At 39.8% G+C, this 24498-nt stretch overlaps 6 protein-coding genes across 8 annotated transcripts in view; 4 read left to right on the top strand and 2 right to left on the bottom strand.

The window, feature by feature from the left end:
• Nucleotides 1-15: 15 nt before the first annotated feature.
• Nucleotides 16-8221, top strand: LOC109856037 (probable phospholipid-transporting ATPase IIB). Of its 3 annotated transcripts, none has more exons than XM_020430860.1 (12): nt 16-392; nt 3386-3530; nt 3624-3896; nt 4017-4259; nt 4337-4525; nt 4620-5203; nt 5277-5693; nt 5770-6314; nt 6394-6634; nt 6744-6910; nt 6988-7191; nt 7279-8221. In XM_020430860.1, the coding sequence occupies exons 1-12, from the start codon at nt 220-222 to the stop codon at nt 7410-7412; spliced, it is 3315 nt and encodes a 1104-aa protein (XP_020286449.1). In that variant the 5' UTR covers nt 16-219; the 3' UTR covers nt 7413-8221. The 3 variants fall into 3 exon arrangements, with proteins under 3 accessions (XP_020286449.1, XP_020286451.1, XP_020286450.1); XM_020430862.1 differs by lacking the exon at nt 16-392 and adding an exon at nt 1002-1485; XM_020430861.1 differs by lacking the exon at nt 16-392 and adding an exon at nt 2714-2989.
• Nucleotides 8222-9460: 1239 nt separating this feature from the next.
• On the bottom strand, nt 9461-11371 carry LOC109856068 (probable phenylalanine--tRNA ligase, mitochondrial). The gene is made up of 4 exons (XM_020430930.1): nt 11071-11371; nt 10279-10988; nt 9883-10175; nt 9461-9797 (listed from the first exon to the last, which is right to left on the bottom strand). The coding sequence occupies exons 1-4, from the start codon at nt 11073-11075 to the stop codon at nt 9507-9509; spliced, it is 1299 nt and encodes a 432-aa protein (XP_020286519.1). The 5' UTR covers nt 11076-11371; the 3' UTR covers nt 9461-9506.
• Nucleotides 11372-11383: 12 nt separating this feature from the next.
• Nucleotides 11384-13464, bottom strand: LOC109856069 (translation initiation factor eIF-2B subunit alpha). Its single transcript, XM_020430931.1, has 9 exons — nt 13438-13464; nt 13122-13183; nt 12897-12998; nt 12679-12818; nt 12430-12546; nt 12233-12345; nt 11987-12131; nt 11798-11923; nt 11384-11675 (listed from the first exon to the last, which is right to left on the bottom strand). Exons 2-9 carry the CDS (start codon nt 13132-13134, stop codon nt 11526-11528), a joined length of 906 nt encoding a protein of 301 aa, XP_020286520.1. The 5' UTR covers nt 13135-13183; nt 13438-13464; the 3' UTR covers nt 11384-11525.
• A 71-nt stretch (nt 13465-13535) lies between these two features.
• On the top strand, nt 13536-14729 carry LOC109856070 (LYR motif-containing protein 4). The gene is made up of 3 exons (XM_020430932.1): nt 13536-13614; nt 13681-13841; nt 13965-14729. The coding sequence occupies exons 2-3, from the start codon at nt 13759-13761 to the stop codon at nt 14161-14163; spliced, it is 282 nt and encodes a 93-aa protein (XP_020286521.1). The 5' UTR covers nt 13536-13614; nt 13681-13758; the 3' UTR covers nt 14164-14729.
• A 516-nt stretch (nt 14730-15245) lies between these two features.
• Nucleotides 15246-17448, top strand: LOC109856063 (protein nessun dorma). The gene is made up of 4 exons (XM_020430921.1): nt 15246-16324; nt 16405-16612; nt 16696-16968; nt 17088-17448. The coding sequence occupies exons 1-4, from the start codon at nt 15411-15413 to the stop codon at nt 17361-17363; spliced, it is 1671 nt and encodes a 556-aa protein (XP_020286510.1). The 5' UTR covers nt 15246-15410; the 3' UTR covers nt 17364-17448.
• Nucleotides 17449-17515: 67 nt separating this feature from the next.
• LOC109856047 (RNA pseudouridylate synthase domain-containing protein 2-like) overlaps nt 17516-24498 on the top strand; it is a 123390-nt gene continuing 116407 nt past the window's right edge. Inside the window, exons 1-2 of the mRNA XM_020430887.1 lie at nt 17516-17970; nt 19346-19617. Coding sequence (XP_020286476.1) covers nt 17811-17970; nt 19346-19617 — 432 coding nt within the window. The 5' untranslated portion in view covers nt 17516-17810. The remainder of the gene's footprint in view (nt 17971-19345; nt 19618-24498) is intronic.

Below are 24498 nucleotides of genomic sequence, written 5' to 3' on the forward strand. Positions count from 1 at the left end.
AACGCGCGAGGCCGCGACGATTAATCCGCATCATCATCAGTTAGCCGCGCGTCTAGCTCTCTCGCCGCCGCGTGGGATAAAAGCGCCGGCGGCGAGGTCGACCTTTCGACGTTTAAAAGGGGTAGATATTGCTGCTCTCTCGGTGGTGAGCTGCGCGACGCGGTTAAAAAAAATTTATTACCGAAAACGAGGAACGAACGCGCGCGTCGCAGCCTCAGCATGAGGCTGGAGGAGATGCCGTTGCGGCTCAACTCCGACGAGCGGGACTTCGAGATGGACGACGACGAGACTGACTACCTGCTGCAACCGTCCGAGGACAGCATCAGACAGCTGACGTCGAGGCGACGGCGCATCAGCGATTGTTCCAAGTACCTGAAGAACTGCCTCTGCGGGTGAGTAAAGTCGGATCCGGCTTATCTACGAGGTGTTTCGGAACGCGTGATGTATATCAACTTGTGGCGCATAGTCGTAATTTTCGTGTTTTTTTTTTCTATTCGCGACTGATCGTTCTTATCGGTCTTATCGGTCACGTTAAAGGAAAAGATATGAAGAAATCTCCCATTGTATAAACTGATAAAATAAAAGGGACCTCCCATTGTAAACTGATAAAATAAAAATTACTTAGTGTTTTTCTAATTACTTTTTTTAATGAGATGATGTTTTTGTTTTGTAAACTTTATATATAAAAGAGTATCATTTAACTTCAGAAAAGTTATTTTTTGTAACGTATTAAAAACAGTATAAAAATATATATATGTATATGTTAATATATGTAATAATATATGTATATATTATATATATACAATAATATATATATATATATATATAAATAATATAAAGCATCACGTGCAACGTAAAATGTAACGCAACGCAAATTATACGAAGAAACTATTATGAATATATATTACACGTTGAAATCGATTTTTTGACACCCTGTATATATCAGTATAAATGTTTACTGAAGACTTCAAGTTGTGTGACTCAGTATTGTTAGTGATGCCTGAACGTGACACTTGATTTAGTTTGCGTTTGAAAGTTCCCGAGTTACCACCAAAAACAAAAGGGACGAATTTAATTTAGTAGTTTACTTACTTGTGTACAGAGGTTTCTCAGTGCGTTTATCTTAATTATTCACACGTGATACTTTTAACAATCGTTTTTCGCTGAGTGATATTGTCATTTATTCGAAGCAAAATTGTTCGAAAGAGAATAATTTCTATTTATTTTTGATCGAAGTAAATAGCGCGCGATAAATTCACGTAGATCACCGACGATGTAACATACATAAGATCGTTAACAAAAACAATACAGCGAGTTGAAGCGAAAAAAAAATTTCAACAGAATTTGCAATAGTGCGAAGCAAACGTGCGATAAAGTCGGGAAGTCGTAAAGATTAGCACGGTGTGCGGTTCGTAATTCCTGAAGTGGGATTACTTTGTGGTGTGTGTGCATGATGTGGCAGGAAATTTGCATAAGGAAAACACGGTAATTCTCGCTTCATCCAATTGTAGCAACGAAATTTTCTCGATTAATACGCAACGTATCGCGCGATTAAAACTTCAATGTCAGTTGATTGCCAATATATGTGTTTACGCGCTGTAGCTCTAAATTGTGTATCTCTCTCTCTATCTCTTCGTGTGATAATAAATATCTTTCTCTACTCTTCGTTCGACGCAAGTAGTAAGAGTCCAAGGTATAAATAACGGAACAAATATAACACGAGCTCGCGGTCTCTGCGGTAAAATATAATTTGCCGCGCGCATATAGACATAAAACAAAGCGCATCGCGGAATCGATAATCGAATATTCGTTGGATTGTTTTCCCGCATTGTGCGGCTAATGCGTAATTAATTTTTTTCTAATGTCCGATGATCTAAGATCGGATTTGTTTTCTCTATATATTAACGACGCGAGAGAGGAGAAACAAAGCGACTCGTTGTTCCGAGGGAATGCCGACCGAGGAATGGAATATTTCTCGCGTGATGCTACTTCGCGTGTCGTGCGCGCCGTTCGTTCGTTGTAAATCGATGAAACAAACGACAACAACAGAACCTTAATCTCTCTCACGTGATGTTAATGCGGTCGATTGAAAGCCACGCAATCACGACCCGCTCGAGAAATTTAAAGTATTCAATCCCGTTTGACCCTCATTGCGGCATTACTTTGTCAGTTTTTTCGCGCTTTTTCCAAAAGCCCCGAGAAGTCTCTCGATCGCTTTTCAAGTATGCCGATTTATTAGCACCTAGTCCTAGTCTCATTGTTAGCGTCCACGTGTGAACGTCAATAACGTCATCAAAATAGAGAGAGAGAGAGAAGACAATAACGTCACGACTGTCGTAGTGTCATTTTGAAATCGCTCCACAGCGAAGTCGATACCTCGTGAAAATGAATTTTGTAGAATTTTCTCTTTTTTCTCGAGTAAAATTTCTTAAACACACTCAGATGTGTCTTAAAAAGACTGCGCGCGCAATACGTCTCGAAAGAGATCCTCTCAATCTACTGTGTAACACGTTTCTCTCTGATTCTGTCTCTGATAAATTCTCAACTTTTCGAACTGGTTTGAATGCGCGCGCCAAAAATTTGACAGTTCTAGGTAAACAGGCTAGTGGTTCTGTCAGATATAATTGGCTCGGAGCTGTTGTATCGACCGAATGCAGCCAATCGTGACCGAACGGTCCCGGTAACGTCAGAAGCCAATGTTCCTCACAGTGAACGCGTCTTGTCAACCGTGTGTTTTATGCTCGACGATAATGGCGACGACGTGAATTCATAATAAATTCATTGTTGATTCTGATTAAAAATTGACGCGACTCATAAAATTTCTGTGACGTAATTTCTGTGAACGAGATTGGGAAACGCGGAACGGGAAGTTTGATGCTCCGTCTGTGAACGGGATAATCCCAATGGAGACGCAGAGCAACGTTATACGAATGTCCAAAGAAGACATTCCGTTGATCTCCAAACCCCGGAATGACAGTTCCTGGTCGAGGTGACGTATATATATATAGTTTGGTTCTCCGCGAACGAGGTTTCGATTTTCTTCATCGGTCGTTCTCTGTCTCCAAGTTTTTGTCTTTCGCAATTCTTGCGTTATGAATCTTGCGACATCCGATTTCTCCGTTTCGATCTCGTTACGATAAGAGTGCAACTTTGTTCGATCAATGCGTTGTATGTGACTAGTTGTGAATACATTTGTTTTTACTTGTCAAATCTTGACAATCGATTGCCGTATATTCAATTAGTTAGTTGTATTGTATCATAACTGTTAATAAACTTTTGTTTTAAGAAACATCCATTCAATTCGAACATCGCAATCGAAGGATCATCCATTTCTACTTGTGAATTTTTGAATATAGATTGAAGATTCTGTTTCTTATGATTGCAGATGTTGTACTTGGATGTGGAGGAGATGCTGCAGAGAACGGGAATTAAGAGCTAGGGTTATCCACATTGGACAACCTATGCACGAAAAGTTTCCCACTAATGTTATAAGAAATCAAAAATACAATTTTGTTACGTTCTTGCCTCTGGTATGTTCTCGATAAAAAAAAAACTAAAAAATAACTAGCGCATCACGCATCCATAAAGAAGTATACCTTACAACATCCGTTGTTGTTTCACAGGTCCTCTTTCAGCAGTTCAAATTCTTCTTGAATTTATACTTTCTGCTTATGGCTATATCTCAATTTATACCAGACATAAGGATAGGGTATTTGTACACATACTGGGGACCATTGTGCTTTGTTTTAACAGTAACAATCTTTCGCGAAGCCATTGATGATTTTAGAAGATACAAAAGAGACAAAGAGGTCAATGCACAAAAGTATTATAGATTAGTCAAGGGTTTTGATACGCCAGAGTTAGTACCAAGTTCCAAATTACGAGTGGGCGACTTGGTGAGTGTCGTTTTACTTTTGTACAAGTCGTTGTTTTCAACTTTGTTTTTCTTGAAATTTAACCGCGACTGCAAGAGAAGTTTGTTCAGTAAATAGAATTGCTTTGTTTTACCCTATCAGGTAATAGTGGAAAAGGGTCAAAGAGTACCAGCTGATCTGGTTTTATTACGCACAACTGAAAAATCTGGCGCGTGTTTTGTGCGAACGGATCAGTTAGACGGAGAAACAGATTGGAAATTGAGATTAGCGGTGCCTGCGACGCAAAAATTGGAAAGTAATTCTCAGTTGTTTGATATCAAAGCCAGTATATATGTTGAAAAACCACAAAAAGATATACACAGTTTTATCGGCACCTTTTCGAGAGTAAGTTTTTGTTTTCTTAGTATCTTTGTATTTTTATCTTCTCCACTTTTCTTTACGCAATCATGTTCTGTCTTTAGTATGATGGATACAGCAGTGAAGAAAGCTTGGGCGTGGACAACACATTGTGGGCTAATACAGCTGTGGCATCAGGCTCTGCTCTCGGTGTTGTTGTTTATACCGGTCAAGAAACACGCTCTCTCATGAATCATTCGGATATCAGATCAAAAGTTGGTTTGCTTGATCAAGAGATCAATCAGTTGACAAAGGTATTGCAAAACTCGCGCATCAAAATCTAATATGCGGAGTTGATCTCGATTCTATTAATAAACTATTTAATTCTATTTTTTTTTTTTTTTGCAGGTATTATTTTGTGCGGTAATAGGACTCGCGCTTGTAATGATGTGTTTGAAGGGATTCAACGGTCCGTGGTATCGTTACATGTTCCGTTTTGTCTTACTATTTTCCTACATCATACCAATCAGTTTGAGAGTAAATCTAGACATGGGCAAAGCGTTTTACGCGTGGTGCATACAAAGAGACAAAGATATCGCCGGTACGGTTGTTAGAACCACCACTATTCCGGAAGAACTCGGACGTATATCGTATCTATTGAGCGACAAAACGGGAACGTTGACGCAGAATAAAATGGTGTTCAAGAAATTACACTTGGGCACTATATCTTACGGCCAGGAAACGTTCGACGAAGTGACATCGGTGTTGAAAACTTATTACCCGATCGATACGGAGAACTCGCCGGTGAAATTGGCGCCGTCCGCGCACAGCGGAAAAGTGCGACGTTCCGAAAACACCCGAATCTACGACGCGGTACACGCTTTAGCGCTGTGCCACAACGTGACACCGGTTTACGACGAGGTCAGCAAATCGAATTTGGATTCAGTGAGCGTGCAAACAGTGGAAACCGGAGACACAGGTTCCATCCAGAGGTATTTGAATTTGTCGTTAATCAACGCCGGAAAGGCAGAGACTGTTCTATTAACTTAAATGTTTATGTTTTAGTCAAACAGAGGCAGATCAACATTACTATCTACCAGAACAGAAGCGCAATTATCAAGCTTCGAGCCCGGACGAAGTGGCTCTGGTAAAGTGGACGGAAGAAATGGGACTGGCTTTAATCAAACGAGATCTAACTTCGATGCAGTTGAAGACTCTGAATGGTCAAATATTGAATTACACTATACTGCAGATATTTCCTTTTACGTCGGAGACCAAACGAATGGGAATAATCGTGAGAGAAGAATCCAGTTCCGAAATCGTATTCTATTTAAAAGGCGCTGACGTCGTGATGTCTGGTATTGTGCAGTATAACGATTGGTTGGATGAGGTGTGCGAGAACATGGCGCGCGAAGGTCTCAGAACACTGGTTGTAGCCAAGAAGAATCTGACTGAGGATCAATACCTCGATTTCGAGGCAAGGTAACGTATTATCAGAATTGTTTTGATAAAACTAAGAACACAAAAAATGAGCCACTAAATTAACGATATCATGTAGATACAATGCGGCGAGGATGAGCGTCAGTGATCGCGTGTCGCGAGTCGCCGCGGTGGTGGAAAGTCTTGAGAGAGAAATGGAGCTGCTGTGCGTGACCGGTGTCGAGGACAGATTACAGGACAGAGTGAGACCCACGCTGGAACTCCTGAGAAATGCCGGAATCAAGATATGGATGTTGACTGGCGACAAGTTGGAGACCGCGACGTGCATTGCGAAATCCTCGCGTCTGGTTTCACGCACACAGGGACTGCACGTTTTCAAGTCTGTTGTGACGCGCACCGATGCTCACTTGGAACTGAATACGTTTCGCAAAAAGCAAGATTGTGCCTTAGTTATCAGCGGCGATTCTCTGGAGGTATGCTTGCAGTATTACGAGCAGGAATTTCTGGAACTTGCTTGCGGCTCGCCCGCTGTCGTTTGCTGCCGATGCTCTCCCACGCAAAAAGCAGAGGTTGTTAGTCTAATACAAAGACACACCGGCAAGAGAACGGCAGCCGTCGGCGATGGCGGTAATGACGTTTCTATGATACAAGCTGCGGATGCTGGTAAGTGATTCGATATTTTGTGTACAATCCAATAATATCACGTTCAGATAACGTAGCAAATACTTGTATTTGCCTGCAGGAATTGGTCTCGAGGGTCTTGAGGGCAGACAAGCATCGCTAGCTGCAGATTTCTCCATCTCTCAGTTTAGTCATCTTGCTAATTTATTGTTGGTTCACGGCAGAAGAAGTTACAAACGTTCGGCCGCTTTAAGTCAATTTGTCATACACCGCGGTCTGATAATCTCAACTATGCAGGCTGTATTTTCCGCGGTCTTTTATCTGTCCTCGGTCGCGTTATACCAAGGTTTTCTTATGGTAGGGTAAGTAGACACACTTTCTGATAAATTAAATTTCTCAAACTTGTACAGTTTCGATATTTCTTTCACAATAGAACTTGCGTCAATGTTATATATGTAAAAATATTTACAGATACGCTACGATATACACTATGTTCCCTGTCTTTTCATTGGTATTGGATAAGGATGTGTCTGGGAAAATAGCGCTTACCTATCCAGAACTTTATAAAGAGCTTAGTAAAGGCCGTTCACTGTCTTACAAAACATTTTTTATGTGGGTTTTGATAAGTATATACCAAGGTATGTGTCCGCAGCGTGTGACGTCTTAGCGTCTATCTGTCCATGTATTGTTTTCTTCTAATTGATTTTTACCTCAGGTGGTGTAATTATGTATGGCGCGCTTATAATGTTTGAGGACGAATTCATTCATATAGTGGCCATCAGTTTTTCGGCGCTAGTTTTAACGGAGTTGATAATGGTCGCTTTGACAATTAGAACCTGGCATCATATAATGATGCTCGCCGAAATCTTCTCTCTTGCGCTTTATCTATTATCGTTGGTCGTCCTCAAGGATTATTTTGGTAAGTCTCTTTATTTGATACTTTTCTTTTTAAAATCTATTCGGATAAGATCAAAATAAATCTTATAAATGTTCTATTATCATTTAGATGCCGAATTTATTAAAACGACGGACTTCTTGTGGAAAGTATTGGTGATAACGTTAGTCTCGTGCATGCCGTTATACATATTGAAATTCTTGAGGAAGAAATTTTCGCCTCCTAGTTATACCAAATTATCTTAAAAGTTTAAAAGTGCAAACTTTAATCCATCTACGTAAAAGAAAATAAGAGAGAATAAGATTCGTCAATGGATTGTATTACAATAACATAGGAAAAAATAATATTTGCAAATTTCTTTTGTTCTAATCCAATCCGTTATACATAATATCGCTTAATTAATTGTTTAACAAGATAAACAAAATAATATGCACCATTTTATATATATCTCTCATCCAGCTATTTTTGTAACGACCACCGCGAATCATTTCTGTGACCTTAGTCTCACACAAATGAGAACTGACGTGACAGAAAAAAAAAAATTCAATTTTCAACCTCTCGTACATTATACCGCACAGATGTACATTTCTGAAGAAACATGGATTGAAGTTGAGCAGAACCTAACAACGTTACGCGTAATTCTTCCCGCGACTTTGTTACGCGTTCGGGCTTTATATTGCATATTACATATTACATGACTTTTTTTATATCTGATTTTCTTATAATTCATTTATATATTTATTTATGTGATCGCGATGCCAAATTTGCATCTTCCATTTGGAAAGGCGCGTTTATATTCACGTCAATTCACGTATATATTATATACATGCGGCATTTATGTCATTTATATCTGATCTTCGTATGTCAATATCGTTTTACTATGTAATTCGTTAAATGCGTTTCACTTCACATTTGTGCACTTAATATTGAATCTTCGAGTAATTCGCACATCAATCGATACAATTTTCATATAAGGAAAGATAAATACCACATGCGTATACATATACATACACGCGCGTATACATTTTACTAAAATAAAAAAAAAAAAAAAAAATAACATGCAAGAGCTGGAAATTGAGTACCAGAATTAAAACTGTGATTATTGCGAAACTAAGTCTACAAAAACAGCATTTTTTTTGTTGCTCTAATTGTACAAGAACTTTCGTTCGAAATACAAATTTGTTTCATTTCTCACAATTTTTTTTTGTACCCGAAAGACAGTTTCTATTGACATTTGTATTCTCGGTCGTATTATATTATATACGTAATACTGCGCATAAATATAACGGTGTATCGCAGATTAAGAGCAACATGTGTTTTATATTCATGTATATACCGCAACATGTGTAGAATATAAATTGTAATCATTGTTATCGTAATCTATACGGATACAGCATATGATGACACAAATAACATAGCTGTTTCTAGAAGACTATTGTTTGCTATGTAATTTACGATTAATTTATTCGCAAATAAAATAATATATTCCTCTTTTCCTGATAAATATATGTTTCAATATCGTTCGTGCGATACACAATATCTCCATGATACACATTGTTTTACTTTCAGTTTAATCTTAAGATATCCTTTAGACCGCCGGCATTTTCCTATAGTAATGTCACTGAGCTCCGCCGCGCGACTTTGGCGGGGTCACTGACCTCGGCCGCGCGGCCTTGGCGGGGCATTGACCTCGGCCGCGCGGCCTTGGCGGGGTCACTGACCTCGGCCGCGCGGCCTTGGTGGGGGGAGGTCACTGACCGCGGCCGCGCGGCCTTGGTGGGGGGGTAGAGTCACTGACCTCGGCCGCGCGACCGCGGCGGTGTTACTGACTTCGATCACGTGATTACGTATATATATATATATATATATGCGTACGTGTGTGTATTATATAGATAGAATATTACATATAATATATATAATATTCTCTTTTTTACCCTTTTCCCTGTCACGTAACTTTAGTCACGTGTTGTTTTTCCACTTCTCTCTCTCACTATTTTTTGAGTTTAATTTTTATGCGTTATTTCTGACATTTCTCATATGTGTATTATATGGTTTATAGGACGTATATACTATCTGTCATCGCGGTGACAGGTTGTGTTCACTGACAACACGTTAAATAAAAATAACAATAGCGTGCGCGTAGCGCGCGCCTGTGTTGTGCTAGTTCTATTAAAATAATTTTTTTTTTCAAAAATTTTAATAACATACACGTTATGTGGAATCTCGAGATTTGTATGAAGCCCCAAAAGGAGCTTTTGCGGCAGTCTAAAGGTTAAGTGTTGAAATATGAAGAATTCATGAAAATTCACTTTTGTTTAAAAAAAAGCGCATTTTATTTTTCATCTAACAATTACATTGAGCTTAGTGGCTGCTGTTTTTCCTATTTGACTGTGAATCTTATTAACTTCAACTTGAGTTAAGGTACGCTCCATGTGCCTGTACACAATACTGTAACAATAGGATATTTTTTTGGTCTTCGGATGAGTGAATTTGTCTTTCAGCTCGATTTGTTCGATAATATCGCCACCTATTTCTCTGACTAGATCGTAGAAATCATTGGAAGAATAACTTCCGTCTTCCGGCAACCAGAAACTTATGTCGTTTACACAAGGAGAATATCTACTGATAGGCTATAAACAAAAAAACGATTTTTTCTCTGCATATAAATAATCTCCATAAACAAGTTAATATCTGAAAAGCAATTATTTGTCTCACCTTGTATCGTATATGTGTATTAGGATCGTCAAATTTGAATTGATTCAGAAAACCTGTGTCGTTACTCCAAAATAATCTTATGTCAGGAATATCGTACAAACGCATAGCTAATCTTTCCAAGCCAAGACCGAACGCCCATCCGATTCGATCTGTGGCGCCGCCGTTTTGAAGAATTTCCTGACGCATAATGCCACAGCCTAATACTTCAAGCCATTTGTCATTGTACAATACTTCCAATTCCCATGACGGATGAGTGAATGGAAAATATTGGTCAACCCATCGACAATGTATATCTGCCAACATAAACTATCTTCAAATCAAGACACCGAATCATTAATTTGATTTGAAAGTGAAAATATTTATTTGTATTGTTAGAAATGCTAAATAAAGTTCTACCTTTCCCAAAGATAGCTTCTGCTAAACCAATTAAAGTACTTTTCAGTTCCTGCTCCATTACTTTTACTGCTTCCAAGGTATGACAACCTTGTTTTTCAGAAGTTTCTACTCCTCTATGTTCAAATAATGTCAAACTCTCAGAGTCGTTCACGTTGTGAAATATTTTCTGCGGTGTTCGCAATCTGACCGCGTCAACCTGATGGAAAACTGGATAATGCGTACTGTCAATTTCGTCACGACGATACACATCTCCAATAACTAAAAAATCGTTCAGTCCCATTGAGATCAGTTCCACTTGATGCGCAGTTGTATGCGCTCTCAGTAATATCTCTTGATTTATGTAATAACAATCAGTTTTCTTTCTGCTCGAATGATTCTTTGGTACAAGAAGAGAATCAAAATTTTGACCGACTGTAACCACAGGATTGATATTGTCGAAAACGCTGAACGACGGGGTTCCACTGCTGCGAAATTGACTGTAAAAATAATTCACAATACGTTGACGTAAATGTGAAAGCGGATGATATTTCTTAACATGCAGATTTCTGCCTAGTTTTGCGATAATATTTGGAGAAACATTTGTCCAATCATCTATCGCATATTTTTGACCGAGTATTGTCAGCTGCTTGAGATTGTTATTGACATTAGCGGCAGTAGAAGCTAGTCTACAGATTGCTACTGTCTTCTTGCAAAAGTGAATACATTTAAACCTGTAATAAATATATATTGTAGAAATAAATTAACAGGTATTTCTAAGAGATCAGTAAACTGTGCTTAAAATTTGCTACATACAACATTATGGAGATTGTTTAATTTAACTTGACTGACAAGCTGCATTCACAATTTGACTAATTTGGTTCACATCTCGATTGGTTAGGTTAGGGTTAGGTTAGGTTAGGTTCACATCCTGACTTATTAAGGTCACATTTTGAAAGGGTTAAATTCACATCTCGGTTGGTTAGGGCTGTGTCCAGTTAAGCAAGAGCGAACGAAAAATCTAAACTAAAAAATCTTGTATTTCTCGCAAGTATATATAAATTAATAAGAATTGGAATTATCTTTCTCTTTCACAAAATTACAATATAGTTTTTTATTATATCTGGAACGAGAAGAGAATTCTTTTTTAATCAATCAGAAATGTTCATATTTACATATACATATGTATATATTTTTGTCATGTGTTTGGTAAATCGAATGGAATTTTACAGGGTTAAATTCGGCATATACACAATAAAAAAGTCTTCAAATTATAAATATAATTTAATAAGTTCGTCACTAACAGCCGAAGGCGTTAAAATTCCCAGATCAGTGAACAGCAGACTAATATATTGAGGCGGAGTATAATCTACTAAAGGATGTTCCTTTTTCAAATTATTTTGTAGAGTACTGGATGTATACTGCAACGATAATATATGTATTTGATAATACTGTTCCAAGTTTGTTTATATATTTTGCATAATAATTAAATAGGAATCACAAATATTTGGAGACTGGCACTACGATAAAAATCGTAACTTACCTTGAACTCGTCAGGTAAATCCACTTGATTCAGAGGATAGATTCTCGAAAATTTGAAACTTTCTGTCAGTACATAAAATGGTTTTTTGATCTCTTTTGCACAAATCGCCATTGTATATGTACCTATCTGTAAACAAATTAGAACACTCAGGTTATAAGAAAATGTGCATTGCTGTTAAATAGTACACACCTTGTTTATCACGCCACCACTTTCCGCAACACCTTCAGCTCCAACCATTACCATATCTACTTGTTCCATCACATATCCCACTGCGGAATCTAAGATCATGGTACACGATATTCCCAGGTTCGTTAGGCTCTTGCACATGTCTCCTCTTTTAAAAATAACGAAGACAAGTACGTAATTTACAATTTACTTGAACTTAAAGTGTTAAAAGATATTCTCTATTGACATGTGAAAACAATATAAACATACCCACTACCATCAGGTGATGAAGATGTAACATATACTTCAAATATTTTGTTATCTGCAGCAGCTTCCTTCATTGCTTGCAACACTACTCTTGATTTTGAATGTGTAAGTATAATCTGTTAAAAAGAAATAACTTGAAAAACACTAAAAAGTGAGACAATTTATGTTTATTTTTTTAAATACATTTGATATTTTCTTACTGAACCGTCAGTGATGAAATGTGCTGCTAATTTGGCAACTTTTCCACGTGCTGCAACTAATTTCTCATAGAACACTTTGCCTCTATCCAACATAATTTTCTTGCAATCTGCAAACGACTAAGTAAAAAATTTATGAAACACAACCACATGTTGCAGAAGCATGATGCGTATTTCATCATATTGTTGACAAACTTTCTAAACGTGATTCTCAATAATGACAAAAGCTCAGATATGAATAAAGATTCTTACAGGTGTGTCCAGTGTAGCTAACGTGATAAAACGAAGAAACAATTCACTTCCTGAGGCAATTGAAGTAACTGAAGTATCGGTGGATCTCATAGCATCAATTGCATCTTTCAGGCAGATTCGGAGCTCTTGAACTGTCTCGGCTATAATAATATAGATCAAAATACTAAAACCAAGTTTTGTATTTTTAAAAACGTTACATATGTTATAACACTACTTGCAGTTTGAATGTTCCAGTACTTTTAATAAAGTACTAATTGCAGCCATGCCGGCAGAAACATCCTTATCGTTTTTAATGATGCCACTGAAGTATTGACAAATTTCTGAAAAAGAAAAAAAACATATAAGCAAATTGCTTTACGAGTTTATAATTCTTTATTATGTAAAATGTCATTGTCGCGCAAAATAATTTGTATCACACACACTCTCGATTTTTTTCCAATTACCTTCTTTGTTCATGTTACGCTTTTTTTATTTATTCACTGAATATTTGAACACGTAATTAAAGGTTTGGTTTGGTGCATATATGGCTCAAAGGACCGTTTCAAGCTAGTCCATACGCCATTCTAAGTCTTTAGGAATCGTGACACAGGTTCTAAACCGTGGTTTGGGTACAAGCCACGGAGTTGTACGTTCGTTAAAAATACTGATAAACTGAAGAAATCGGTGTAAAAACACCGAAGATTGTCCAAAAATATCTAAGCGTAACTACGCACATCTAACCGGTACGGCTGATGCAACACCACTAACACGTAATTAAAGAATTAAGCAACCTGAAGCAAACATGAAAAATAACGTGGATCCAACGAGCAAAAACACATGGTCGGATCAGGTTGAGCAAAACAAAGTGCAGAAAGTTCATATAAAACAAGCAGATCTCATCGTACAGCTGTGTTCCAAAATTCATTGTCGACGTTAAAAATCTATAGTTCGGATCACGTATGTTTATACATTTTCGGCAGTGAATTTTAGAACATAGCCTACAAATAAAACCATGTGTTGCAGGTTTGGCGGACAGTGCCGGAGTTATCTTTGTTGATGAGTGTGTAAAGTGTGATAATTTTGTTTTAAATAGAATAAGCAATGGGTCCTAGTCGAAACGCTATTCTGAATCTTTATCGGGATTTAATTCGAGAGAGTAAGAAATGGAACTCGTATAATTACAGGTAACGCAACGTAACGTAACGTCCATTCCTCACATTGTGTAAATACCTACACATGTCGTACTGTCATATATTCGATATTTGCACGAGAGAAAAGAGAAATTAATTAATTTCGCATATTTTCAGAATGTACGCTCTGCGAAAAATCCGATGCGAATTTAAGGAGAATAAAGCGTTAAAAAATGAAGAACAGGTTAAGCAATGTTTTGCAAAAGCACAGGAGGCACTGGAAGTGATCAAGAGACAAGTTATATTAAGCAATCTTTACAGTACTAGGCCATTAATAATCGAAACCAAAGGCAAATTACAAGATACAGGAAAATAAAATACACGCAACACTTAGCAAGATTGAATTAAAAAAACTTTGAGAATTGTATTTAAAAAAAAAAAAAAAAATAGTATATCTCTTTGAGTTTGAAATTCGCACTATCCTCATAATTTTATGTTATACGTTTTGCAAGTAGTAGGTTTTTATATTTATATAAAATTTACGCTTTTTACATAAAAAGTTTACAAAGTATTAAAAGACATGCGCTCTGTTGTGATCTGCTTATTGACTTTTGTGGAGCAGAATTGTGAGCATATATCTATGCATCTATTGAAGGTAGATATTTATGACGCATAAGTTATCTTCGTAGGATGAGCTTGCGTGTTAAAGAAATATGTATAGCATTTAACTGTATAAAAGAAGTACTATGCTAATTTCTGTAATTTGTTTTTTTTAAATTATATAAAGCAAATTTGTATTTTATTTGAATAAGGAGGCAAAACTAGTAAATAATGAATAAGATGCAAATGATAGATATTTGTATATGTTTGTAATATAAGTAAGTTGTAGTACAAATTGTGTATAACTCAAAGAAAATACTAAATAAATCACTTCATGAATCATTTCTGTGTAACGTACAAACAAAATTATACGTACAAGTAAAACGTTTTATGCTTTAGATTTAAAGTGTCTAAAAACAAACTCAAGATAACAAAGTTTTAGAAATTAATCTTTTGTCTTTTTAAAGTTTTCAATTTAAAATGTAATCCTATAACATTGTCAGAAATTTATTAATACCGGCAACGGTCATATCACGTTGAAAGTACCAGTTCTCGTCCGATCACTGAAGTCAAGCAACGTTGAGCGCGGTTAGTACTTAGATGGGTGACCGCTTGGGAACACCGTGTGCTGTTGCTACATTTTTTTTGTTTATTTCTTAATTTTTTTTTTGTTTTGAATTTAGATTTAAACTTTAAATGCATTGACGCAAGCCAGGTAAAAAGAAAAAGCTTCAATTAACATAAATAACTTAGTGTATGAAAATGTTTTAATTTTGTGAATTCAATCTGACGAGACATTATCCGCAGTTGTTCTATTACCGACTTCAACACGGCCTTTAGCTGCGCTTGTTCGGTGTCGCTCATGTCGCATTGTTTTCCTCGAGATACTTTGAAACATTTGCTGAAACGGAAACATTTTGAAATCAAACGTGTACGAGCGCGTCTGGTGTGTCCGAAGAGCACGTGTTGTCTTCCTTTCCAATTTGTTCTAGTTGTTTCCGCAAAAAATTGCGAGAATTAAACATGACTGAGGGATTTCTGGACATTTTCACCTTTCACGATAAAACTCTGGCTGTGAGATTGGATGAGTTCAAGAATATATTGTCCAAAGAAGGGAGAGTAGTGCCTGCCTCGCGAATTCGCGAGGAATGGGTCTGCGACGTCGAGTTGGTTATAGAACCGGTCGGTTGGCAGGCGCTTTGGAAGATCTCACCAATGACATGTGAATCCTTCAATATTCATTACCCTACGATAGTTCTCGTCGAAGCGATAGGAATGGACATTCCCGCATTAACCGCGACGGTGAAGATCCTTGCCGTTCAGGATGACATCCATCTTCCTGAGGCGCACGAGGTACCATTGATCGAATTGTATCCCACCATTTCACAAACAAACACGAAGTTGGATATAGTCGGCACGGCACACTGCATAGATCGATTACGATTTTTCTATAATTATCTATGGATGCCATGGGACGAGGAGGAAGACGATAACACCGATTGGGTGGAACAGCACTTGGAGCAGAGAATCAGATTGTTTTACGACATGAACAACGAAATTATTAATAAAGAAACATGCGATATTATCAAGTCGCTTATCAGAGAGGGAAGAGAAATACAGGAAAAGATAGCGAAAACGGAGATGAATCTGCCGGACGACTTGCAGTACGGTGTCAAAGTGCCCGAATCCATAGAGGATCAGACGTGCGAGTTGGTGCACTATCACTTTCGGCTTCAGCAAATCAAATCTGAAATGGATCTGTTGGAAAACCCTTCGTTGAGAGGGTTGATTAAAAAAAAACAAACGTCTAAGAGAAAACAAACTTTTAAAGATAAAAAAAGTATTTATTATTTTGTATGGCAAGGCGGCACAAAGAAGGAATTTATAGAACATAATAATAGAATTCAGAGACTTGTACCTGATAACGCGACTATTAGGTATGATGCGAATTCTTCAACTGATTTTAGATTCAAAGATCAAGCAGAGCGATTTATTTTATTATCTGTATCTATTTTAGGATTTGTGAATATCTTTCTGATACTTTAGATCTATTAGAGGCAGGTGAGATTATTTTATTAGGCGAAGGACAACAGTCAATCAAGCGTTCCAGTGGAGTGGAAGAAAAAAGTATGATTATAGGACTTGGCGATCCAGACAAGACTGTTCTTTTTCCAACCGACTCCAATATCTCGTTCTCAGCCTTGTTTGATATTTCTAACACTGAGGTATGCGCAAGTCAGTTTGGTCAGAATTTTTTCTAATCTAAATTTGTTAATTACTACACCTGTGCTGTGTTGACTTGTAATAGATCTTCTTGGAAAACATCTGCATCGAGCTGGGAGCGCTTAAAGCAGGTTTGGTCGTCAGAAAGAACTGCGTATTGTTTGTAACTAATTGTAAGATACGCGTAACCAATGCCAATCTGAGTAGCGTTAAATGGGGCGCGGTTGTCAATCCTGGTGCAAAGATAGTATTTAAAAATACAACATTTCAAGGATTAGGAACGGCAGTAATTGTTTATGCAACTGGCAAAGTTAACATGAACAACTGTTACTTCGAGAACTGTAAGGAGGGTATACGGGTAAGAGACTCGTCGCATTTCAGATATTTTTCTCTTCAAAAATATATATATATATATATATAGATCTTTTTTGTGTATATATGTGCATATGTATATATCAAACATTTTTTTCTCTTTAGATAAACGAAAACGCTCATCTTACTGTAAACAAGTGCTCGTTCGGCGATATCGAAAACAAGCAAGCTATAATAATGGAAAGTGAAAGTGCAACGAGTTTAGAGGTCGTAGAAGTAAATAATTCACTTGTTAAAGACATCCATGTAAGTGAATGTAAATTTAACAGTAATGACAAAATGCGTGTCACCGTAAAACCGAAGAAAGTGTTCACGGACCACATGTCCACGAGTCCAATACACTTCACGGGAATCTCGAACGATCAAACCATGATGGAATAAAAAAAAAAAACACGTGGCAGTGTCTTATAAAATTCTTGTGATACGCACAAGCGCATGATATATTTTTAGCAGATAGATCGTACGCAAGTTTTTTTATACTAACAAATACATAAAAGTTTCTATAAATATGTTCATTGTGAAAAAAAAAAAAACTATTTTTGCATTTTGTACTATTTTTTTTTGTTTAAATCATATCGAAGTCGCGCGTCACCCATCGCGCGACGCGAACTTCACCGTCCTGCGGTAATGTATCGACTCGTCGCTGACGTATCGACCGTTTGAGCGCGCGGTTGTCGGTTCTCTCGCACCAGATGTCGCCATTTTGATGGTTCGCAGATCGAGTCCGCGAACATTTGTGCAGTTTGTGCGCGGCGCGAGGTATATTTGTTGCGTGTTTTGTTGCGGTATTTGAAAAAATCGCACGCACTCTCGATAAACCATCGATAAATGTGTGAACTGGCGCACGTTTACGTCACGTTGATGCGTTTGCGTTTGTGCTCGAAGAAACACAAACTCGCGATATTCGGTGCGTTCCGCGACTCTTGTCATAACCTCATCCACGAGCTGGCGAATCGAGCGTTCCGACAACTTCGTGCCGGCAGCAAACGTAAGTTCATTCTCTTCGTCACTGTCAAAATTCACCTTGAACGATGTAACAAAAATTCTCTTCTCGCGTACGACGTATGTGTTTTTTTGGGGATCGCGCATCCGCCGGCGCCCGTAACCCCGAGCATAACCTAACCTCCTCTCGGGGGATCACCTGTTTCGCGTTCGCGCTCGGCCCGCATGCGCGTTGCGCGAAACGAAAGATCGCGTGTGCGAACTCAATGCGTACGTGCAGACTTAATGCGAGTTTATAAAATTTATCGCATGTAACGCCGCGTTATATTACGTACGTTTTGCACGTATGTGTAAATATCTTTTTAACCATTTTGTATTTATAAACAGCGTCGTAATAAGCGTTTTTTTCTCCCCTCTTCTCCTTTCCTCGGCGTCGAGCATGTGATCGCGCGTCAACGCACACGTGCGCGCCCCGCGCGTCACGTGCGAATGAAAACGTCGTCGAAGCCTCTCTCGTTTAATCTCGCTTGGTCTCATCTCTCCTCATCATCGATCGAACTCTTTCTCTTCCTTCGCGCGATTCCGTTTTTCTCGGCGGGAAGAAAGAAAGAGATGATTAATCGCGTTTTTCGTCGTCGCGAGCGAGATAAAATTGCGTCGTCACGCTTTTGATATCGAGGCGTGGTGATTAATCGCGGGGAGAAAGGGGAGAAAGAAAAAAGGGTTATGGAGATCGGGGCGAGCTGTCGTTGACAGTGCGCCGAATGCGCGTGTAGTCGTGATGTATCGCGCGATGCATATTCATGATGTAAAAAGGGGAACGTTCCGGCGAACGATTTAACAAAAGTGAGAGATGTATCTCGGCGTGTATACGTAAGCTAATTCCGTGTAATTCGGCGTTTTAAAAATATTCGTCATCCATTAATTCTGCGCGATTCCATCGCCCGCACGAACGGCACCTCGTGCCTCGCCTCTTAATTCACATTTCTTCTTCGCTGCCGTTATCTCCGACGCATATCTCGATTACGTTCGCAACGTCCAATCGCAATAACTTGTAGTTTTTTGTTGTTGTTTGTTTTTGTAAAAGAAAAAATAAAACTCTCTGGCAATGAACACGTCGTCTGTTTACTTCTTGTCTCAAAATTGTTGACAACTTGAAAAATTGCGTTTAATTTTTCATATTTTTAAACAATAAATTATTTGTCATTTATATTATTAGTTATATTATTTACTGTGTGTATTTACGCAAGAGTCCGCTTGAAAGACGGCACCGAAGACGACGATGTGACACGTATCACTTACTTATGTCGGTGTGTCACACATTCGATTGTGTTAACAATCCCGAGTCGATATGTTAATTAAAACGTACATATATACGCACGCATGTTCTGTATAGCGCTAACAAGTAGTTCGCTTTGCAGTTTTCAACGATCACGCGTTCAAATCGCCGCTTCAGCGAATCAGGAGTACGAGCGATCGTTGGGCGATCGCTAACGCGATTATTGAGGAGGTCGCGAGACTCGTCGCGTTGACGAACACAACCCCCGACATGGTGGAGACGAGCGCACCGTCGGCTGGGGCCGCCGACAGACAAACGCAATTCGGTAACGCACGTCATCTGGACCCGTCCGACTGCATTTTCGTCTTCAAGAACACGCTGTCGGATTACGAGGAGCCGCCGTCCGACGAGGAGGTGAGTACACACGCTTCACGTGTCGCCTCTGTTTTATCGCTTGTCATCGTGTAGAAAAAAAAAAAAAAAAAAAAAAAATAAACTTTCGATCGAGAGAGCGGGTCTCTCGGCACGCTAATAGCGAATTAAGAACTCGGTATTCGCTCAACTCGGGTTGGCCTAGTTTTCGATTGACACGTCGAGCAATTCGTCTTTCTCTCTCTCTTTCTCGCGTACAGTCGATGATTCAAACGAGAACGTTCGCTTTTTAACGCGAGATCGCGAAACATTTTGGCAACAATCAAAGCGCACTAATTGAACAGCTTCTGCTCGCGAAAGAGAGAGAGACGAGTATTTGTTCCGCGAATTGACGCGCTGCGCGCGTGACGCAAGGGTCACCCGAAAGACGACACCGAGGATACGCGTGACGATGTAACACATTTAGCAAACAACAGTCGGTGTATCGTACATCGAGAGAGCGTTTAGCGGGGTATCAGTTTCTCTGTCCTGTCGAATGGCGTCGTCGATACACCGTTGCAAAAGTACGAGGGACGATTTTAAAGCACGACTTTACGGTCGATCAAATGGCGGCGAATTAAATTATTCCGCTCCACATTTTTCTTTCAGTCGCAAGGGACTCCCGTGCGTTCTCCTCCTTTTTTTTCTGTCTCTCTTTCTCTTTCTCTCTCGGTCTCTACTCCGTTTTTAGCGCAGGTAAAATTCGATTCACCGCGTGACGCAAACGCGTTTAATACCTGATTGCTTTCCGTGCGAGGAGACGCTCGCTCCCCCGGGGGGAAAACCTTTGGTTAAAATTTATTATTCAAAGAGGCGCCCACGTCTGTTTAATCGCTCGTGTTTCTCAAACTACCGGGGCCAGAGCAAGCATGTAATCGTCGTGCGTTATCAGCGCCGTATGATCGTAAACGGCTTCGCACGTACACATATGTGCAAACGATTAAATTGCGAGCGCAGCACACAAACGGGGAAGGGAGGAAAATTATACCGCGAAAACAAAATTTCTCCATTCATTTCCCAATAAGCGCGCGAAACGCAACGGCGCGCACACTGGCGCACTGTGCAATATTGCACGTCGTTGTATAATAAATTTTACACGGGTAAGATATTAACATATTATTACGTACGTGTCGTATCTGTTAAACATATCGGTTTTTGCATATTGTCGCGTGTCGATAAAGAGAGAGTCGCGCGCAGTCTCTCGTTTAAATAATATCCGCCACGCGATTGTCAACATTTCGTCGTCCGTGCTTCGCAACGAGCGAGATCTTGCAAATCACATCTCGCAATGTCGATTGTGTGATTGCGATATTCGGTGCGCGTCTTCCGCGCGGCGGATTATCTCGCGCATTCGGAATACTATTAATCTCGTTCGCGCGGAGTGTGTTGTGAGAGTTTTCGATTCTCGTTAGGTCGATGCGTGTAGCTTCGTTCGCGCGACAGGGATAAAAACGCGATGCGCGAGGGATGAAATGCGATATTGCGTCGATATACGGTCGTTACTTTTCTCGGAAAAAAAAAAACATCTCGCTCGGAGTTATTGCGAGTGAAAACGATCGAGAAATAGCCGGAGAATCGATCAAATCCGAATAAATATACTCTGATTGATTATATTTGTGTGTGTAAAAAATTGATAAGGATCTAAATCTGATACAAACACACGTTATTGCGCACTACCAAAACCGTCAAAATGACTGAATTTTCAAATTCCTTTAATTGAACAATTTATTGAGTTTGTTCAATTTCACCTTTTTAAATACACTAACAACGTAAGAGCACATTCGCTGTTTTTTTTCTTTTTTTTTTTTTTTCTTCAAATATCCGTCAGATTGACGGATGTGATAAAACTTAAGTGTACATTTGGAAGTTCTAGCGTTAACGAGATACGTGGAAGGGTCAAAAGGAACGGACAGGGGTGTGGATAAAAGGTATCGAGAAACCTGGTTGGAATTGTAACGACGCGCGCGGTCGAAGGGTACGAAACATTGAAACGGAAAATGAAAGACGAAAAGAAATATATAGCGAGGGAAAAACGATCAATCATTCGAGAGGACCAGAACGGGCCTGCCTTGTAGCTGGAAATAACATCTCGCGTGTGCACACGCGCGCGCATGTGTGCGCTAGTCAAAAAAAAAAAAAAAGCATCGGCGAGACGTACCACTTGCGCGCGCCCGCACACACACATACACGGTCTCTTTTTTTTTTCTACCCGCGCCGTCCTAAAAAAGACATCGAGTTTATATTGTGGGTTTTTTTAACGGGCGCTTTTAAATTCGTTCATGATAAGCGCCGCGTGCAAAAAAAAAAAAACCCATCGATCGTGTCGCGAGGTTATATCTTTTGAAACGAAAGGCCGCTTCGGGAACTCCTCGCGCCATTTTGCGCCAAAGTGGTGTTGCGTGAGAGAGGGAGAGATAATGGACTTCTCCCGGGGAAGCATTACGCGAGAATGTCGTCGCTTTCTGATGTACGCCGCGCCCAGCCACCACCATGCCGCGGTCATAATTTTGCTGTTAAACAACGCGCGCAACACACATACACACATGCACACATGGAGATTTTCCAAACGATTAAAACGAGACGAGCCGAGCAACGCTGCCAAAATTCATATAATGGCGTATTCTAGTGAGACGGAAAAAGGAAGAGAGAAAGAGAAAGAGAAGAAGATAAGAGAGAAACAGGTACTTGCTATCTTGGTTCACGCTCGGCGAAATATCGTTTATAAATATTTTTCACGCAACGGTGCGTCGTTAATGGCGATTATCAAAACCGTGTCGTTATGTCACTTGCTTTGCCGGAACAAATTGCCGGCCGCACTAATTTATATATACATGTGTATATAATATATTCTATATATATATATCACCGATTAGTTCGCGGGCTGTTTCGTTTGCCAGACAGCGCCGACACGTGTCTCGCTCGCATTTTGATAAGCGGCGAACGCGGTCAGATGAATCCTATCTGCGCGTTGTGCCGAGAGTTTTAAAAATTATCGATCGCACGATGACACCACGCGCGTTTCGATGATAAAATGACCGCAACAGCACGCGTCGTAGCGCGGCTGCGCCTCCGCTAATTAAAACGCGCAATCGTTCGCGTTTATCGGATTATCAAGTTTTGCGACACCGATTATTAACGCGCGATTTTTATCGCAAAATTCTTCGGATCTCACATATTTTTTCAAATTATTCGAGAGCGAATTTCTCATATATTGTCTTCTAGGTGAACAAATTATAAAGAAACACGCGGGTGACACAATCGAACTGAGTCGTCGTCGTAAAACTAGAGGTGGAATTTTAAAACAAATTACTTGTTACGTATGTATTTGTGGTTTTTCGTTCTATACTGTCGGGAGATTGACACGTGCAAGCAGCTGGCACGAGCGAAACGATTACGTACATTGTCTCCTCTATCAATCAGCGCGCGCGCGCGCGACGATACGCTTTATGTTCGCGTGTGTGTGTGATTTAGCTCGCTTTTAAAATTAAATTAACTTACCCGACGCGCGCGACGAGAATCGCCGCTGTAAAATATCATGGCTCCCGAGTTGCGATGTCGCTTTAAACTATCGGGTCGTAAATCACGGTAGATTTCTAGGTGCCCTCGATAATCCATGGCGACGTAAATACACGCCAACTTTGCGTTAACTCTATCGTTGTGTATTAGCGTTCGCGTTTATCGATCTCTAATTTTTTTCACGCTCGAATTCTCGCCGATAAAAAAAAAAAAAAAGAAAAACAATTTAATTGACGTTCCGAGAAATCAATGAGAAATCTTCGTCTTTTCCGCGCGGTGATCGCGCGTTTTCTCTTCTTCCGCGATTGGTGTGAAAAATGAATATTAACGCGACGCTCGCGAGACGTGAATTTGAATAATAACGCGGACGTCGGTTGTAAATCAGCGATCGGTCGCAGGCGACGACGACATTCGCGCGACGATTTTTCCACAGCGGCAAATTTTGGCGTGTATAGGATCGATAAAAGACGACGCGCCGTTCGTAGGTAACGTTGCAAAAGGAAGGAATCCAGACGAGCTGCGGTTTATTTCGGGTTGTAGGTGCCGCCGATGCGTGCACTCCCGTGTCTCTCGTCTCTGACCGTCTATAGGAGAGCGCGCGCGCTGTGCACGCGCATTCGATGCCGGGAGCGTGTGTGTAAACTCACGAGAGAAATAGATTATTTAGCGACCGATGTGTAAAGACCTCCCTCCCCTCGTTGCGTTTCGCGTCGGTCGGTCGCGTTGTAATAACGACAGTCGCAAACACGGCGGTTTTATTGCGCCGAAATGCGCGCACCTGTCGCGCAATTACCCGACCGTCGGATAATATTCGCGTTTAAAAGCTCGCGCGTCCGGATGTTATTGTGTCGATGACAAATCCCGCGCGTTTAATTCGACCGCGACAATTAGCCGGCACGCGTCGATCTAATTTCCGTCTAATTTACGCGATTCGTTACTCGATGATGAAAATAAAAACTTTGTAGATGCGCGCAGCGCAGATTCGGAGTTTGAAAATCGTCAATTATTTTTTTTCTTCTCACGAAATTTCGTCACTTCGCGCCGCGTTGATGGTTCTAACGTTTGTACAGGGTTTCGGACGAGGTTCGAAACAACGCAATTGCATTCTGAAAACAAAGTGCAAACTGGAAATTGGTCGGCGCGACGCGCGAGCAATATCGCCGGGAGCTTTCGACCGTTTTGTTTTTTATTTTTTTTTGTTGTTTTTTTTTTTTTTTTTTTTTTTTTTTTTGCTTCACAATCCGTCCGTAACTGAAAGAACCGGCCTTTTTTTTTGACGCGTTTTTTCTCTCTCTCCAACCTGCGCGCACACGCGCTATTTTTCTCACGGTATAATAAAAGAACCCTCCGGGGGGTTTTATCGCGCGC

This window comes from Pseudomyrmex gracilis, unplaced genomic scaffold (genome assembly GCF_002006095.1).
Source record: "Pseudomyrmex gracilis isolate BER0280 unplaced genomic scaffold, ASM200609v1 scaffold_106, whole genome shotgun sequence".
NCBI classification, from domain to species: Eukaryota; Metazoa; Arthropoda; class Insecta; order Hymenoptera; family Formicidae; genus Pseudomyrmex; species Pseudomyrmex gracilis.